Here is a 19390-nt window from a genome sequence, read left to right on the forward strand (position 1 = left end):
CAGTAATAATGAAAGCATCTGCTTTCCTGTGATATAAAACTATGATGAAAATACTGTATGTGAAGCAAGATTTTTTTGTGAGATTTTAAATGTGCAAGGTCTCTGGAAGTACAGTTGCTGGTGTAAGGAAGAGCAGAAAGGCAGGAAGAGTTGAAAAGAGTGGTGAAAAGAGCAGACTGCACCAGTACTACCCAAGTTGTATTCTTAAGTACAAACTGTGTGTGTAATTCACTTTAATTAGTAGTGTTTGCACAATCATTGTTAAAAAGACAGACTTGTTTAGAGGTTTCTGTAAGGAAAATGTATTCCCTGTTGGGGAGAGAAGAGGTTCCTTGCAAGCTGAGTATTTGTGAATAGTGGATTAACACTGATTTAGGTTCAAGGGGTGCACTGTTGCCTGTAATATCCAGTAAACATATCCCAGTGAGCTTGGGCTGGTAGCAGTTGGGGAGAAAATGGTCCGTATCTTTCCCAAAGGGTCAAAACCATGAAGTTTTAGAACTTGCAGCAGGGCAGCTTCTGGCAGGTTGCTGCAAGGCTGCTGTGCTTCCCTTTGCCTGAGGGTTGCCTGGCTCTTCCCAAGGCTGAACCCTGAGGCTTGCCAGGAGCCACTGCGTGTTTCTCCAGTGCTTGCTGTTCTCAAGTGCAGTTGCTTCAGTGGTAGGTGACTTTTTTGCTCCTTTTGGTGTGTCCTCAAGAGGGAGGACTGCTGTTAAATGTAGTGACGTAGTTGACAAAGAAAAATGTCCATAAGCATCTAATAAAATTTCTTGTATCTAGTTCTCAGCTGTATATAATGAATTTTCATGTACATACAGTGGGATTTTCTGCCCTTCACCAGATCACACAAACATGTTGTAATAGGAATAATATTTCCATCATATTAGTACCTTGTGTAGTCTTGTGGGAAAAAATGAAAAACCCTGAAGTACTCACGTAGGTAAGGGTGAATTTTCCTAGAAGTCAGTTTTGCATCAGAGCTCATGAAAGCAGGGAGTCTTTAAGCTGGCTATGGACTAACCTGGAATTTGAGTTCTGCTGAGGGGCATCTTACTGTAGGGATGCATTTTGCTGTGAGTTGTAAATAGCTCTTCTTTGTAGTACAAATGTGTATCACTGGTTTAGGTCGCTATTTTTCTGCTCGTTTAAATGTTCTCTTTCTTGCAATGACAGTTGTCTTGTTTTAGGACCGTTGCCTGGACTAACCTAGAAATCTTGCTTCTCTGAGCACTAAATCAGAGCCTGCTGCCTTACCTTTAATATTTGTGTCTGGTACACAAGATCTACTATCTGTAAGCTGGCCAGGATCACACATATCCACTGAGATGTGGACCTCATGTTTGGTGTTCCTAAAAAGTCATACTTGTTCCCTGATTCCCATTATATTCCAATGTTAGCATTTCACTGACACACAGGGCTGGCTCGGACACCAGGGGATAGTGTTATAGCCATTTACATATCAAAAAGGGGAAGAAATGAGCGAACCCAAGTTGCTCTTGAATAGCAGTGCTCTGTGCTGCTCCCAGATCCTGTTAACATTGTTCACACAATGGAGCGCTTAATGAATTTGCAGATGGCCTGATTTGATTTTTTTTAAGTATAAATTTTCCCTTTCCAGGGGAAACGAGATGGTAGTTTTCTGCTGGGGTGAGAAAAATAGGGGCAAGTATTTTGTGGAAAACTGAGAAAGGAAGATGAGGCTGGGGTATGAAGTGGGAGAGGGCATTGGTGGCTGAGTAACAGGAATGTCTCATTTCTATGGCATATCTAAGGCACCAGTAGTGTTGGTACAGATAACAGACAACATCTAATTATGAAATAGTGTTTTTGTCTTAAAATATTACTGAAAATAGAGGGAATTATGTCTGAACTTGGGAGATTCTGAAATGCAGCTCTGCTCTCATTAGAGTGTGAGTCAGGTGTCCTCCTTGTTTACTCTGGCAAGCTGTCATAAAACTGCAGTGTGTTATGTTGAGTAATTCCATGGGCTTGTGTTTGGAGGTCACGTGGGGCACTGGTGGGACAGCATTATTGCTGCTCGGTTGGAATACCTGCCTGCTTAATCGTTCTGCAGATCTGTTCTTGTCCAGAAAGCAGTGCAGACTGGGCTAATACTGAGTGCCAGCTTGGAGACAGCTGTTTTGGGGTTGAGTTTTGGTCAACTCTTGTGTTCATGATCAAAACAAACAAAATCTTTGTGCTACCTCCATTGAAATTACTTTTAAAAGAGAGGTGAAAGGCATCTCGGGAAAACATTCCATCTTTCCCTGGCATTCAGATAGGTTCAGCTGTACCAAAGTCATTATTGGTGGCTTTTATTAATAACATGGTAGATGAGCTTCTGGTGACAAAGATGTTACAGCCTCTTGTGGCTGCCTGCTTGAGTTGTTAACTGTGCAAACATGCATAACACTTATTCAGTATTTAATCTGAGTTCACCTTGCTGTATTTAAGGTGTTTTAAACTGTAATTTTTTGCAGTATTTTTTTTTTATGTAGGGTTTTAGGGGTTTTTTTTGTAATTTTTAACTACCTCTTGAGTGAGTTTACCAGATGTTTTTTGCAGGTTTGTTCTATGTTCTTGGCAGATAAAACACAATTATGATAGTACTGTTAGATTATTTCTGTGGTATTTTTTTGGTAATATTTTAGATTTACTTTAAAGCTTCAAAAATAGTAAAACTGTTTTTCTAACTTGGCAAACAGGTTGAATCATTTATTTTGGACCAAGAAGATCTTGATAACCCAGTACTTAAAACCACATCGGAGTTATTCTTATCGAGTGCTGCAGAAGGTGCGGACTTGAGAACTGTGGATCCAGAAACACAAGCAAGACTAGAAGCCTTACTGGAGGCAGCAGGTACTTTCTTTGTATAGTTTTTTTCTGAACCTGACTTGTACATGGATCTGTCAGCACATAAATTCTGACACTAGCAAAGTGTTCAGGAGTCTGGAAATTTACCATGATGAGCAGAACACGGAAAACAAGCTCATAACTCTTACAAGTGTTGCAGGTTGCTTGGCCCACTCTTTCCGTACATACAAAGTTAGAAAAATTAATTTTAATTAAATGGTATTTCATTGACTTGAGATTACATATGTTACCAGAGGGAGGATTAGTGGGGAGAGAATAGAAGGAAGTAGGCTTGCTAAAATGACTTTTTTTTCCTGCTGCTTTGGTCAATATATAATTATTAATTCATTACTCCAGAAAAAATACTTTTTTTTCTTTTTTTTAATTTTCACAAAAACATTTTTGCATTCTGTAGTTCTGAGGTTATCAGTGTTGGAAAATACATATTAAACATTCCTGTTTTGGAACCAGACTTGATGAACATAGTTGTCTCTACATTTATTAGCTTAAGAGTGAAAGCTTGACTGATTCAAATCCTCCTATGATTTGTTACTGGGGTGTTTGCATTGGATTTGAAAATTATTTGTTAGTTTCAAAATTCCAAGGACAAAAAGATGTAAAACCCCTGCTTTGAAACAAATCCCATGTGATCATCATGGGTGTATACTCAGACTTGTAGTGGTGTGCTGAAATTGGAGTTTTCAGATGTTACTTTGGAACACTTAAAGAGCTACATAAAATAGCTCTTAGCTGTGTACAGTCTTAAAGGAGAACTTTATTCTGAGGAAGCAAAGGGGGCAGGGATTTGGGATTTGGGTTCTCTTTGCATTTTGGATTTGAAAAAACCCCAACGTAGAACACAGCATAGCTCTTGTCAGCAGGAAGTTGCAGCAGCCTATCTGCTGTAACTCTTGAGGACCAAACTTTGTTTTGCAGGGAAGACATCTGTTCCTGGGATACTCCATGCACTAAGGGAATTTGAATAATTTAGTCCTTTTTAAGCACTTTTAAAATTGAAAATTGGGTCCTCTCATGTACCTGGTGGCTGCTGTGTCCCAAAGCCTGTTTCTGGCTTTATAAATTGCCAGTGGATCTGGCTGGTTATGGGGCAGTGCATCTCTGAGGTGCTTAGAGCTGGGGCTGCAGTGCTCACAGGGATCTCACAGTATTTGACATATGCAGGAGGTTCCTTTGCTGCTTGTAATACCTGTGAGAATGCAGTCTGCAGATTTCTAAGCAGTAGTTGGGTATTTGTCCCCAAGATTAGATGATTTGTTTTTAAGCTGAAGTTTCCCTGCCTTGGTTTTCCCAAGTACATGGGGAGAATGGAAGGAATCTGGAAAGAAGCACAAATCAAAAAAAGAGTGCCTTTTTTTAAGGACTTTGTTTCCCTTTCTAAAAAGACTGGACAAAATTAATGCCACTTGATGAATGTGTGAGATCAAAAGAGTGAAAATACTCTGGGGAAAGTTCTCTAGTTAAGCTATACTTGTCTTTCCCACTGTGAATTGGAACACTAAAAATATCAGGTTAACCTAAAGAAGATGCTGCGAATCTGGTAGTTCATTAATAAAAGCCATAATTTGACAGTGGGTGAAAAAGAAGTTAGTGTTTCTGGGAGATGTTCTATTATCTTCACTGGATTTATCTGCCTGGTTTTGCTGAAAATACCCTTTTTAACCCTAAGTGAGCTTCTGGGCTTCCATCATGGCAGCCTAGTGTTGGGCCTTTGTATTCTTTTGCAGTTTGGCAAAAGCAGGTGGTTTCTGCTGTTGTTTTAGTCTCAGTTCAGTCCTCAGTGTTAAGGACAGAAAAGTAGATGACAGAACTATGGCTCAAACATGAAGTTAATTTAAAGCCTTGTCTGTAGTTTCCAGGGGTAGCTTGGCCTTGGTTGTGATGGTCCCCCTCTCCTGTGATAGGCTTGATTCTGCCTTACAACCTAGAGGAAAATCAGTTTTGTATTTAGTGTCTTGGATTTCTTGGGGTTTCTCACATGCCAGATCTGTGGCTGTGTCATTAGGATCTTAATGAGTATGACTTGCAAAACTAGTTTTGCTCATTCTTCCTGAATCCTTTAGTGCTCAGATCTCACATGGACATGTTGTTTATTAGTCCTGCAAAGTAAGCTCCAGCAACGGCAGCCACATGGGATATTGTTCTTCGAAGTGCTTGTGCAGAAGTGGTTTTCAGCTATTGTGTACTGTAGGATTTGGAGGAGTTGTGTTTTGTTTGTAAGTAGCTGTCTTGATTTGAGTGCTGCTGCATACGCAAGTGTAGAAGCCAGAGGTTATTTGAACTGCTTGAAAATGTTTCTATGTATCTGTATATATATCTGTATTTACCCACCATGAGAGTGCTGGATATTTTTTCACTTGCTTGTTCAACGTGCTTATTCTTTTTCAAGGATTGTGGATGTTGAAGGTGACAGCCTTAAGCCAAATTTCTAGCAAGAGGGTTGTTCTCACCCTTCTTGGCATAGCAGCAATTACACACATGTACATATCCATGTGCACACAAACATAGATTTCTTGTGTTTGCCAGGTCCTCTGAAAACCTGCCTGATGAGCTTCAGTTTAGACAACCATACTTTATTCTGTGAAAGAACAGGCACTTTATTAATGAACAACTATCTTTAAACAACTGTCAGTGTTTGTATTATTTCACAAAAAATAGTTTTACAATCTGAAGACCAAGAGAGCATTGTAAATATGTTTCAACCTTCAGAAATAGAAGATAAATTAAAACAATTGAATCCTGTTGTTTGGCAAGTTTTAGCCTAAGCAAACCAAATCTTGCATATCTTCCTTCAGTTTAACTCCTATTAGCAGAGATGGGATATATAGGTAAAATAACCTATGGAATGAGAACCATCCTGTTTGGAGGTTGTTTCCATTTTTCAGGCTGTAACTAAACAGATTATTGGTATTCTGAGAGTGGAGTCCTGTTCTGCACTAGAAACATTTTTCTCCACTGTTAATTAGGGTACTGTTGATTTCTTAAAATACCAGCTTTGAAAAGTCATGATTCTTGTGTGGATCTTCAGTAAGAAAGTCCATTAAAAGCCCTTTTTAGGGACACTAGTTGATAGCTGGAGATGAGAGCTCTTTGCTACTGGGAAGGAATGGTTAGAGTGTTGAAAGCTCTTGCTCTTCTTGGGTTCCTTGTGGGTCCTCAACATGTGTTGATAAAAGGGCAAAGTGGGGAAATTTTGACTGGTTAAACCCATTTCATTTTCTGTTCCCAACTTGTATCGGCATCAGGAAGGGGAAATGACTCTCTTGTGTTGTGCAGTCCTCTTTCTGTGGGTTGTTTTGTAGCACAGAGAAAGGTGTTGGTTCAGGCACGTGGCCAGATAAAAATCCTGGATGCCCATTTGGTGAATTCTGCACCAAAACCACAGAATTCTACAGAAAGTTGTGAAATGTCAAAATGTAAATCCCTGCAGTTAGATTACCCTGTTGACAGTGTTTCAGCATGCTTTGGCAGAGTTTTCTGGGAAGTCACTTGAGGAAATAGCTTGAGTGCCTGTGTCCCTACCAGCAGAGATTTTAAGTGTGTTCAATCTGAACGTTGAAACACTTTGACAATAAAGCATCAAAAAAAGATGCTGAAGAAAGTGGTAAAGAAACTTTGGCTGCCTTTGGAGCACATGATGTTCCTGTTGAGTATCTACATAGGGAGGAGTTCTGTAAGCAGTGAGTTCTTCAGGACTCCTACTATTGTTTGCAAAGAGGCTTGTGAGGAAAATATTTTGAGAGGGAGAATGTTGAGCCAAAGGTTTGTTTAGTGAAACATGCGAATAGTCCATCCTTATGTTCAAACAGGGAGCAGAGTTATGCACATCCTTCTTTTCTGTTGAAATACAATATTAAGGTGGCTGGAGCCCCTCACATAAATGGTTTGGTGTTTTTGAGACTTTGAGGGATTAATTGTAGTGTAAATGGTGAAAGAGAAGTCGAGTTCTAATAATGTGTCTGTTAATACCTGTGAATTTCAATAGTTCATTCAGGCCTGAGGGCCTGATACTGTTCTTTGGAAAGCTGGTAGGGTGATGGGGGGAGAATAGATTGTGTATTTTGTAACTGGGAAAGGCAAGAAGTGGAAGTGATCACCTCCTTAGTGGGAATATAGAACACAGATCAAAATATGAATGAGCCCAGATGAGATCTACCTGCTTTAGGATAAACTGAAAGGTTAGAGTAGATTCAGCAATAGTGAAATTGAGTGCTTTCCTCTGTGTATGCTATTTCTATACCAAACCTGCTTTTTTTTTTTATCCTTGTGATGTGATCAAATCCATTCATTATCACTAACAACAAGGGTTACCAGGGAGTGAGCTGTAGTCTAAAAGAACAGTGCCAGAGAGGCACAGCTTGCTTTCATCCTGCATCCGAGGGAACCCTTGGAAAGTGTCAGAGACTGGGCTAGAGAAATTCTTTGATTATGTTATTTGTGATGAATAAGATTCATGTGTGGACTTGGTGTTTCTTTTTGTAGGGCTGATGGGTAACTAAGCTGTGATTTGAATGAAGGTGGGCATTAGAAACTTAATGTCTGAAGGGTTGTCCAAGCTCTACTTGAAACTATAGAAGTGGAGGTCTGCAGAAAACAGATTCATGTTTGTCAATTTATTGGTTGCTCCTGTGTGCTTGTGGAATATAGCAAATGCATATCTAGATCTGTATTGGTGTTATGAAATAAAAAAAAGAGAAGTAGGGTCTTTTTGGGGGGGAATCAGAGAGGATTGTTGGAATTTGAGCAAAGATGTAACTTTATTGTAAAAATGTCGCAATATCATATTTGAAGTGTGTTTAGCCTCCTTCAACATGGCCAAAATCTTACCTTAGTCCAGTTATTGTGACAGATTGTAAACCAAGAAAGGTTTTTCACCATAATTTGATCTGATCTAAAATACTTGGTGTTGTATGGACATGGTATACAGACCAAATACGAGAAACAGCTTTCCCTAGGGCAGTTGGAATAGGCTTCATGGTAGGTGTTTCTTTAGAGATAAAAACTGCACTGCCACTGAAATCACCACTGTCATGCTAACTGGAAAGCTTCATCCTTTTGAGATACTGGCACATTACAGTGACTTACTCACTTTCTTTCTTCACCATCTAAAGATTCAGAGTGGGAAGGAATATATGGTATGTGAAACATACAGATATGTTGTGCTTTTGAGTAAGTTGGATAAACTGAATTGTGTGCATGTAATTGAGTTATTAATATTATATTTCTCTGAGATTTTGCGTGATTTGAATATTTTTCCTAGTCTAGTAGGCTTTTAGATTAGAAAAAGTCTAGTCTAATCCTGCTCTTAGTCAACTTAACTTCCGTGCTTTGACAGTGTGTTAAATGTACCAGCTTCGTATTTTTTAGCTGTTTTCCAGATGGATTTTGCTGTGAAGAACAGTCTCATTGTCATAACACTTAAATTGATGCCTTTAGGTATCAGATGGCTAAGTTACCTTACCAGCTCTGAAAGCTATACTTTTGGAGTTCTTTGGCAAAGATGATTTTAACCTTTCTTAGAGGGGATGGGGAGTGGGGAGAGATGAGAGAAGAATTACCAGTTTTATTTTGTGAAGTATAAAAAATGGCCAGGGTTCTCCTCAATCTCTCAAGTTGACTACATATTTATATATATCTGTGTATGTATCTCAGAGGTATCATAAGTAATCAGCAAGTTCTTCATGATTTTGCCATAAACAATTTGTGCAATCCTCCTTTTATTCAGGATTTTTTCAGTCCTGAATATAGTTTGTATTAACTTGGCTTCTCCTTTCTATTTTCCTTCTGCTATATTTTATTTTTCATGCAATTTGGATTCTTTTGTAAGATAGAACACACTTTGCTCTCTTGTTCCAATATGGGGAACATATTCTTGCTGGTTAAAAACTATTTTCCATTCAGTATTGATTTCAGGACTTCTTCCTATTTTAGTGCTTGGAGTAGCCTCAGCCAAAAGGAACGTAGGGAGAGTTTGGGCAGGAGAAAAGCAGCAGTGCTTTATTGACAGTCCTGGGTAGTGCCTGAATTGAGGCAGGATGTACCTGGTACAGAGTTGTTCTCTTTGGTCTCAGAATTGTTCTCTTTGGTCCCTGTCTCTGCTTCCTCTCTCAGCAGATGGCTCTGGTGTTGTGCTGTCCTTGGGATGGTGGGAGACAGGGGAGCAGAGTTGGGAACTGTGGGAAATGAAACTGTTATGCTCTCAGAAGTTTGAGTTCCCCAGAATGTAACTCTTCTAATGAAATGTGTCAGGAGAGAGTGAGAGAGTGGTGAGGAGGTAGACAAGCCTCAATCTCTTGCTTGTATTTCCTGCGAGAAGAGTCTTAGGAGTTTATTAAAAAACCTCAATTACACTGACTTGAAATCTATGTTTGCGTTTTTTATTGTTGTCTGCATTTGTCTGTCGTGTCGTTTCCTTAGCACATGGTGATAAAATCAGAGTTTAGAAGTGTTCAAAAGAGAGTTTGAGCATTGGCTGGATGCTTTGGAGTGTGCAGATGATCAGATCTGAATCAATCTATCAGATTTCCCTTTTGGGTTTGGTTGTTTTGGGTTTTTCTTTTTTTTTTTTTTGGTTTTTTTTGGTTGGTTGGTTGGTTGGTTTTTTTTGTTTTGTTTTGTTTTGGGGTTTTTTTTGATGTTCTGTAGCTTAATATTCAAGCGTGGTGGCAGTAACCAGTGCCAGCCACTTAGCTTCATAGTGGACTAACTGGTAAGTCAGGTTGATAGTCTGGATGTAGAGCCACCCCTCCTGGAGCTGATGGAAGTGTCCTGTGAGGACTCATTGCATTAGAGCAGGGCTGTTGGCTGCCAAAACCATCTGGGTCGTGTGCTGTGAGTGTCTGGGGACACCTGAGAGGAGTTACTGGAGCTCTTGGTGTGGGCTATAACACAGCTATCTATAACACCTTTGACAGTTTTATACTCTTATCAAATATTTGGGGTCTTTTAAAGTGTCAGAAGTAACAGATTTACTGACTCATCAATACTTTGCAGGGTAACACGTGAATCAGTTGGGTTTTTTAATTGTTTACTCACCTTTGACAAAATACTACTGTTGTATGTTTAGGAAGTAATTACAAGCAGGTTTCTAAGAAAATAAATGCCAATATAGTATATGCATAGCGTAAGTTATTAAGTTCTGCTTATTTCTAGAAAGTCAAGCTACTTTTCACCAGGTGAATGAAAAAATATGTAAAAATATGCTGCCACTCATCTTTGATTCTGCTTGTGGAAACAAGTGGCTTTTTTTGCAATGGGATACGAGCATCTTCATTTCCTGCTATAAATTATTTTGTGCTGTTTTACAGACCTTACTTCAAAAGCTAAGAACTTAAATCTCTAGATTTAGAATGAGTTGTAGTACATTAAACATCTTGCCCAAAAAGGCAGATTATATTCTTTGTGAATATGAATTATTTAAATACTTAAAGATTGAATACATACTAGAATATGTTAAAAAAAATTATTGCATTGCATAAAGTTATCCTGCTTGTATCCATAAGGAAAGTAGTTGTTGTGGGAGCAAAATGCACAGTGCAGTTCTTGAGGGACTTTTCCCCCTGTGTAACAATGCTTGCCTCCAAACCAAGAATTGTTAACTTGGCATTTAGGCATCACTTTTCTCTCAAATTCTGTACAGCTTCTTTAAGGTTTTTTAAAAATCTGGCTGAAAAAAGTCTCAGTAGCTTCAGTTTTATCTTCTTCTCTTCCTTCTCCCCAGGCAAATTCAATTGTGCTTGTGCCATTCCTGACAGGTGGCTTTAGGAGCTGGTTAGACAGACTATCTCCAGTGCTGGAAGCTCCACAGCATGCCAAGCCCACTGCAGTCCTTGGGATGAGAAGGTTTCTTGGACTGCCAGCCCTCAGGGTTATGTACTGAAATATGTAACTCAAGGGTGAAGGGAGCCCTGAGCTGCTTCCTTTGGAAGACCTTCAGGAGGCAAGGAAGAAAGATGTAGTAAAGCAGTTGATGGTTTTTAGTGGCTTTGTCTGCTTGTTTAAATGCATCTGTCTGGGTTCAGTGTTCCCTTTTCCAATGCAGCCATCCTTAGAGCTGGCTTACGGACTGATATCACCCTCAGTTATGGGTTGTTTTTTTTTTTTTAGTTTGGTTGGTTTTGGGTTTTTTTGCTAAATAACATCGAACCTTTCTCTGCCCTTAACTCATGTTCTTTAGACTTTCATCTGCTCTTGTTCTCCCCTGGAGTCTCTGTATGTGATCTCTGTTCTTCATAACTTTATGCCCCAAATGAGTCGTGTTACTGAAGTTGAGCTCTATTGATGCATGGAGAGAGGAGTGTTATTTCATCTGTCCTGCAAGCTGTGCTTTTGTTTATATATCTCCATTTGTTGTCTGCCTTTTGCCTTTGGTTTGCAAGTTGAATTTGACTTTAAATCTACCACTACTTTTCTGAAGTACTGTTACAAATTATTCCATGTTTGTGCATTTGATTATTCCTGTGTGTGCAGTTGGCTATTCCTCTGTGTGTGTGTGTATATATTTTTTTTTCTGACACTCATGTTTGAATATGTCCTTTAAAAAAGCTTCTCAAGTCAGAATCATTATAAAGGCTAAAATTGTGTCTTTGCTTTCAAAGAATTAGTTGGCTATTGAGTAGCAGAGGAAGACCACAGTAAGCAAGAATGTTCTAACCAACCTGTCCTGACTTTGTCTAGTATTGCCAAAACCAAGTAAGCAGCATGCTTTGGAAGTCTCTGAAGGGAAAGTAGGAAGATTTGCTAATGAAAAGAGGATAAACTCGCACTGTGGCTGTGCTTTTGGCTGTTAGCCTTTGCCTATAGTGAGCACACCCAGTGCCTGATCCTCCCCAGCTGTAAAGACACAGCAAGAGGCAGAACAACTTTATTTTAGTCTTTACACAGATTAAGAGCAAAGACCTTTGCTTTAAAGAAGCAAAGAAGTTTGCTTTGGTAGAACCTCAGTTGGCTGGGTTTTTCCATACTCACTATTGGAAGCAACTCCCTCCATTGGATTCATGCTTGTTACAGTTTCTCTCTGCATTGTTTTACTAAGTTTCTCCATCTGAAGAAACTTAGTAAAACTTGTTCTCTGTGGTGCCACATGTTGGATTCTGTGGTCTCTGATGGACAAACTCCTATCTGAAGCACCAGAGCTTCAGACACATGAACCTGGATGGAAGTTCATGTCTTCCCTATTGTTTTTAAAACTGCAAGAGGATGCTGCAAAAAAGAAAAGATGGGATGAGCCCCCTATGGCTGTTGTTGTAGAGGGTTAATAGCAGATGGGCGTGTTCTTTCTTCAAGTTGGGTCACGGTAAAATAAATTCTGTATTTTCTTAAGAAGACTCTAAGTCTCCTGATTTTTGGTAGTTTGGTACTCCAATCTACCTTGGCATTCTCAAAGGTCTTACTTTCAGGATCTTTTGCTATGCAGTGTGTATGTCATGATGACAGTACGCTGAAAGGCTGTGGATCATTTTAGGCAGAGGAGAGGGTTTTATGAAGAGTTTCTCAGATGTTCAGTTTGAAACATGAATTTATACACTAGTCTGTGCTATACGCCATTAGTATAAATGGTGATTGTTTTTAAAAGAAATTCACTTGATCAGTCTCTGAAAATACTCAGTATTTTGGCTTGCTTTGCCATACATAATTGCCATAAACTGGGGGCTAGAAGTCTGTGGGCTTCCGAGTTAAGTCAGTGATGTTACTGGCACTCAGCTTACTCTTAGATCTTTGCTTGAAAATGTAGTACTATTTTCAGATTTTTTTTTTTTTTACAGATAGTCGTTGAGTACTGTACTGAGTCAGAGTTGCTTTGTGATTCAGGAACAGCCCCTTGGGGCTCAGTTTCCCACTGACTGCCAGAAATTTTGAGAAGAGTTCAAGTGGGCTGTTTGCCTATAAATAGCACTCAAAGGTTACTTGAGTTCTTGCCTTCCTGCATCTCTGTTGTGCAGGGGGGTCATATCCTGGCGTCAGTCTCCATAGATACTTTCCCTTCATAAGCCTTAGGTTACTCAAAGAACAGAAAGTAATTCTGTCCTCTTCTCCTTGTCCCACTGAATAGGTGGGAGTGGCTGTAAAGTAACTTGTTTTCAAGGGACACAAGCCCTAAAGAGGATGAGACGTGAAATGCTGGGCTGAGTTAGAATGCTGGAAGTTAAGAACAGGAATTCTGTGCACCTTTCTCAGCGTGAATATTTTTTTTCTTCTCTTGGTGTTTTCCAGGGATATTTGAGGTTTTTCTTTGCTTCTTACCCTCCCACTGTGGACAGTGTCATTTCCATGTTCCTCCTTTCCATGTTTCAGTAGCAGTCTTAGCTCTTTGACATATATCTTTCAGATTCTTGGAGCCAAGCAATTGTCAGACTTGAAATGAGGAAAATACTTCTCTCTGATAAGGCATGAAAGGAAGAGCCAGGAAATGAAGAGTAATTGCCAACCATTAGCTTTGATATTTTCCTGTAAAATAATTAAATGAACTGTGTACATTTTCCCATAGTTCATGCCACAAAGTAAAAAATTCATAGGTTTCTTTACAGAGGTCATAATCTCTGGTTCTGAATCATTTACCAAGTTGCCACCTTTCTAGTTGTTTGGGTAAATATTGTACATACTACAATCTTAGCTTAAAATAAATTCCCCAAGAGTGACTTGAGGGTCAAAAACTACTTTGTGTAACCACCTAGAAGCAATCAGATTCTTTCTCCTCAGTCTCTAGCCTGGACGCTTCCTTGACATACAGGAGTGTCCGAGCTGATGCCCAAAGCTCAGAATTTGAGCGGAGCTCCTGTGATTCTGGCTGGGCTCTGGGTGGGTGACGGCAGCTCGCCGTGTCCCTTCAGCGCTGCGTGCCTGGCTCTGTGCTGCTGGATGTGCTGGGATGTGCTGGGATGTGTGTGCTCACACTCTGCTGGGCAGGCTGGGAGCAGGTGACTGCCCAGCTCGGGAGATGTGCTGACTCTGCCGTTCAACTGTGTCCAGTTCAAAGCCAGACAAAGCCAGGCGAACAATTCCGCCTGTGGCTGAAGTTTTCCCTTAGCTAATCACAGCGAGGCTGGCAAGCGTGATACAAGCAAAAGAGCATTTGTTTTAGGTTTATAAGTACAAATGGAGTTGAATACTCGCTGGTGCTGCAGCCCTGTGGAAGGTGTGGTGGGATTGTTGCAGGAAGAGATAGTGAGGGAGGAAAGAGAAGACTGGAAGGGAAAAGGCATTGGGCACCCAAGTAGTTTGCTGTGGTTTTGCTGCTGTGGCAAATCATTCTGGGTGTGTATTGCTGGCTTTTATCTGTGCTAAGGGTGAAAAAAAAAACAAACCTAAAAAAGAAATCCCTGACTTGGTCATTGAAAAAGATTTTTAAAATGAAGTGCTGAGCTCCAATTTAACTGTGATATCCAGTAACTCCCATTTAATCCCAGCAAAGCACCAAAACAAATTCAGGTTTTTCAGAGTCACATAGGTGTTTATAAAGCACTGTTTGATCCCATTCTTTTCCTTTATAATTTGAATTAAAGTTAGTATTGTGTTTTAAATATTTTTCTCAAATCTTATATTTTCTTGCAGTCAAAAACAAGTTGGGAAGAACGTCTTAGTTGCCAATGGGTAAAAGTGCTTTTTCCATTAAAAAAAATAAAAACCAAACCAGAACAAACCCCAACAATTTACTGGAGCTGGCAGAAATAGCTGTTACTCTCAGACAGAACTGGCAATTGTTTTCACTGTAATATTGCTTCTGTCCTAATTGTAGCTGCTGCTTTAAAACACAAGGTAACCCAAGAGTCAGAGTTCTCTTCCAGATGCTCACCTGCAGTGAGATGGGTAGAAAAGCTGCTTGCTGCTGCTGAAGTACATGTGTCATCATGATACCAGAGTAATTCATGATGCTTCCCTATAAACTACATGTAATATGTATGGGATCAAAGTGCATTTGGTTGAGTGATCAGCACAATTTTATGCACATACATGATGAGAGTGTCTGGAAGTCGTGGTTCCTGTAAGGAATCAGCAGTGTTGAGGGCTGCATCTGGGAACTTGTTGCCTTGTAGTAAGCCAAATGTTTCCTTGACAGCGATTCAATAGGAGCAAAATCTTGAAAAATTGAAAGATTGAATTTCTTTATAAAGATCCTGGATTAGGAAACAAACATTTGGAACAGACATTGTGAATGAGTGACGGGGAAGGTCCGTGAGGTGGGTAGGGTGGTTTAGTGGCTGTTTGCTGTCATAGTCAGGCAGTAGTCTGCTGTCCTGCATGGTTTTCTCTTCTTTTACCAGTTCTGGTGGTGCCTAGAAAGACCTTTTGCTGGTCAGACTTATCTTGCTGTGCTGAGAGAAAACTCCCTCTTCTTTCCGCCAGTGTGAGGGCAGTGGGGTTGCTGGGAATGCCTGGGGAAACACAGGGAGAGGAGGAGCACAAAGTCATTCTTCTGGAAGTGGCCAAAGGTTAGATTGGCACAGAAAAGCTCATGTGATTTTAGCTTTAGAAAAGGTAACTTAATGTTCATACCTGGGAGAAAATGGATTCCTAATGAAAGCTTGGGAAAAACTCAAACTGAAGGAAAAATTGAGAGTTCTGCCCTAGCAAAGTCTGGCATGGTCAGGATTTTAAATAAGATGAGGAGTATTGAGGAGGTAGTTACGTGGATAATTTTTCTGGTATTATTCTGTCGTATTTGGCCTCTCATATGGCAACAAATCTCTGCTACAAGGTTTAAACCAATCCTTTATTTGAATATTCTAAACTAAAATATGTCTGATATTCCCTATCTGTCAAATACCTGTATTCTTCCTTGCATTCTGAAAACAAAGGAATGCAGTGGATTGGCTTGGTGGAGAGGAATTAGGTGAAATTGCAGACTCTTTGGGAAGATTGGGATTTTTCTAGAAACATCTGTAAATCTATGTAGAGCTGATTTTCATTGCTGAATTTGCTTACTGGGCTCCCAAGCTTTATTAAAAGTGGAAGTTGGTGGCTGAGGTAGTGAATTCCGTGACTAGGTAACCCTTATTGAAGTGACAGGAGACTAAATTGAAATCTAAATTTCTAGATTGAAACCTAATGAATCTTAACTTCTCAAAAGAAATGTTAATAAATATTGACTAGTTAATCAAGGATTCGTGTTTGTGTGTAATTTAAAATTAGTTTTCAGATTTTGAGATATTTGAGTACACTGATGTAAAAGGAGATGATCTCAAAAAGGAACCCTTGCCATAAAAATGTTACTGAAATAACAGTAAGAACTAATTGTAGCTGGAGAAGTACTTCCTGGCTTTTGATTCTGGAAAAGGAAAATCTTGCTGCTACAGCTGCCCTGCTGGAAAGTGGAGAGAATGTGATGGAGATGGCTGGCTCCTGTTCTGACAAGTGCATTGAAATGCAAGTGTAGTGTTGAGAGTTTGTAGTGTCAAGTAGGTGCAAATTAGGGGAAGTTTTCTCCAAAGGTGTGTGTATGTTGTAATGGCCTTTCAGGTTTTTTCCAGGCATCCCCTTTCACTTGTGAATATTGCTGATGGATATTGTGGGTGATTTCCTATTATGTTTAAGAGTGTGGATTTGTGAAGAAGTGATATTTTGAGATTAAGACCATGAAATACAGTCCAGCAGAATAAATTTCTGCTTTTGCTTAGCAGATGATCTGAACGTGATTTTTCAGATTGCACTGAAAATGTCATCTTTGAGTGTCAGTTTGCTGTCAGGAATATGATTTGTAGCAGTTGAGAATTTGGCTGCTCTTGAAGTCTATGTGGAGCTGTGATGGTGACACATGAAATATTGTAAAATGCTAATAAATAAAATAAACCCTCAAGCTGTAGCTCTTAATTTCATGCTAAATGAATTTTATTTAGCATGTCCAAATACTAATTGAGAAGAAGAAAAATGAAAATTGCAGCCAGTGAGTTCTGTTTGTGCCATGCACTTGGTGAGACGGGAAAATAGTTTTATAGTGAAAATTTGTATCTTGTGTATATAAAAGGATATGTTCTCGTGTGAAGAGCAGATACACCAGGGCTGGTGGAGGTGCACTGAGTTTTCATTGCACTGGAACTGTGCTGAGATCAAACCATAACTGTGATTTTCAGTGGTAGCGATTCCAAAGGCGTGTGCTTGGCTTGGAAAGACTGAAAGCCTCAGTGTAGTTGTTTTAGTGTTTTAGAAAACAAAGCTAAAATAATCCCTACTATATCAAATCTCTACTGTTCCATGTCTGGGAATAGTAGTGTTGAAATGACCCACTGAAAAATGGAGAAGCATTCTGGATAATGCTTTTCTCCAAAATAAAATGCTTACCCAGAAATCCCAAATGGCATTGCTCAGGGTATACTTTCACTTAAAACAGTTATTTTCCTTATACTACAAGTAGACTTTCCCTGTAACTCTGATGTTCTTTATGTGAATTGGTTTTTTTAACAACACTTCATGTGAAAGTTTATATGAATTTTAGAAGATGAGTACACTAGAATGAATTATTAGTATTTTCTAACCTACTCAATATGTGGCTTTTGCCTTGAGGACTTTAGTCTGAGCAATCAGCATACAATAAGCTACATGTTAATATTTAAAATATATTCAAAAAATTGTAAATATATTTATGTCCCTCATTCTGATGCTGCAAATTAGATATCTGAATGCAGTGAAACTTGCAAATGACTGTTCCTTTTCATTTGCTTGGCTTTGGACTGCCCTTTACAAGCAAACGGAGGATGCTATTCTTTGGTTTACTGGCTGTGAAACTGATGTAATACGAAACTTGCGTTTGGGAAAATATTTAGACATCATCAGAGAGGAGCCAAGTGCACACTTTTTGTCAGTTACACGGGCAATTAGCCACCTGAGACCTTACAGAACAGCATGTGTTCAGTTCTGCTTGTTGCCTTCTTGTCTTGTAGTAGCTGTATGATGTGCTGGAGTTAACACTGTTCTGGTGGGGTTGCTGCTTGTTGGCACGAGGCTGTAGCAGTTGCTTTGGACAGAACTTGTCAATTCCTCTGAATGGAGATTCCAGTAAAGAACCTAAAACTAAGTTCCTCCCTGTCCTTCCCTGAACCCTCTTCACCTTGTTTGAGGTGCTACTTGTACACCAGGCTGATTAGAGCAGATTCCTGACATACTCTTAAAAAGATAAGAGATGCATTTCTGGGCCATGATTCTCATTTTGTGCTTCTTTTGGGCTTTTAAAGCTGTCCACAACCATTTTTAAAGCTGTCCACAAATGTGTCCATTTCTGTCACAACCTGTCTTTGGGGTGTGTAAGCCCTGAAGGACCCCCAGCTGATTCTGTATGAACTGAAGTTGAGTTAGACTTTATGATGAATGTGAGGACATAAATTGGACGTGTTACAAGTAAATGTCCTCCGGTGTGTGTTAGAACATGCAGCATGCTGGAACTGACAGGGGAAGCACCCAATCAGCACTGAATCTGCAGGGCTTTGTGAGGATTATTGGACATTAACTCTTGGATATGTTGAACTTTTTGGAGCAGTCTCCTTTGATGTTCAAAGTATATGTTGATACCAGCTGTGTGTCCCATGAGATGCTTAACTGTGTTTTCCAAAGACACAAACCTGTTGGTGTTTCATTTTTTTTGAGGTGGTATCTGTATCTCTGACTTGTTAAACTCAGATCACACTGAGAAGTTACCAGATCATTTCAGGTTACCTTAAAACTCTAACCTTGGTAGTTACAAGGTGGAAATACCTTGATGAGTCTGAAAGTCAACAAGGAAATTGGAGTGGTGGTTATAGGAATGTAGGTGTGTATCTGATGAGCAAACTTGTCCCTTGAGAGGTGAGTTCCTTGTTCTAATACACCTCTGTAATCAAAGTCAGGCTAATTTAAATAGTTCAGTAATATGGCATTAAGGTGTGGAACATGTGGCCCCGAGTTCAGCCATCTCCCTCTTCCATTGTTGGATAGTGCTGCTGGCCTTGTTCCCACCAGGGTTTGTGAACAGCTGGCACGTGGCTCCAGCAGCAGGTGTTCAGATGAAGAACTGCCCACTACAGAAGGTGTGAAAATGTGTCTGGCTCTGTGGGCCCTGCAGTGGCCCTGCTTTTTCCTGCAGAGGGTAAAGCAGGAGCATCACAGTGCAGGTGAAAGTGTCTCCACTCTTTATTCTTCCTGTTTTCTATTGTTCAGGAATATCCTGAAATAGTGAGTTTCAGGGCCACTGTTCCTATGCTGATAGAAGGCACAGGCTTTACAGTAATTCTATCCAAGCTATTTTTGGTTTCACCTTTTTGGTCTTTGCATGGCAGCTCATGTTGGATGAAGGCATTTCCTTTTGGCTCGCTTAAAAGCATACTCTTCATAATTTTAGTGGTAAGCTGTAACTTTGCATTAGAAACATCACCCTCTCCATACAATTAATGGCTGTGAACTGTTCTCAATAAAAAGCAGTGGATCCCATATTCTGATCACTCCATGAAAAGATGGAAAGGATGGCCTCTGTAGAGGCTTGTGTAATATTCCAGGAAGTACAGAATGTCAGACCCTGGGTTCAATTCAGGTAGTATCAGATCAGTAACATATTAGA

General features: G+C 39.7%; 1 protein-coding gene across 8 annotated transcripts in view; it reads left to right on the forward strand.

Moving 5' to 3' along the window:
- Nucleotides 1-19390, forward strand: part of ANKHD1 (ankyrin repeat and KH domain containing 1) — a 101273-nt gene that overhangs the window by 12079 nt on the left and 69804 nt on the right. For all 8 annotated transcript variants that reach the window (XM_048319467.1, XM_048319468.1, XM_048319469.1 and 5 more), the window contains exon 2: nucleotides 2706-2859. In XM_048319467.1, the coding sequence (XP_048175424.1) occupies nucleotides 2706-2859 (154 nt within the window). The remainder of the gene's footprint in view (nucleotides 1-2705; nucleotides 2860-19390) is intronic.

The sequence above is a fragment of the Corvus hawaiiensis genome, chromosome 15, assembly GCF_020740725.1.
Source record: "Corvus hawaiiensis isolate bCorHaw1 chromosome 15, bCorHaw1.pri.cur, whole genome shotgun sequence".
Lineage (NCBI taxonomy): Eukaryota > Metazoa > Chordata > Aves > Passeriformes > Corvidae > Corvus > Corvus hawaiiensis.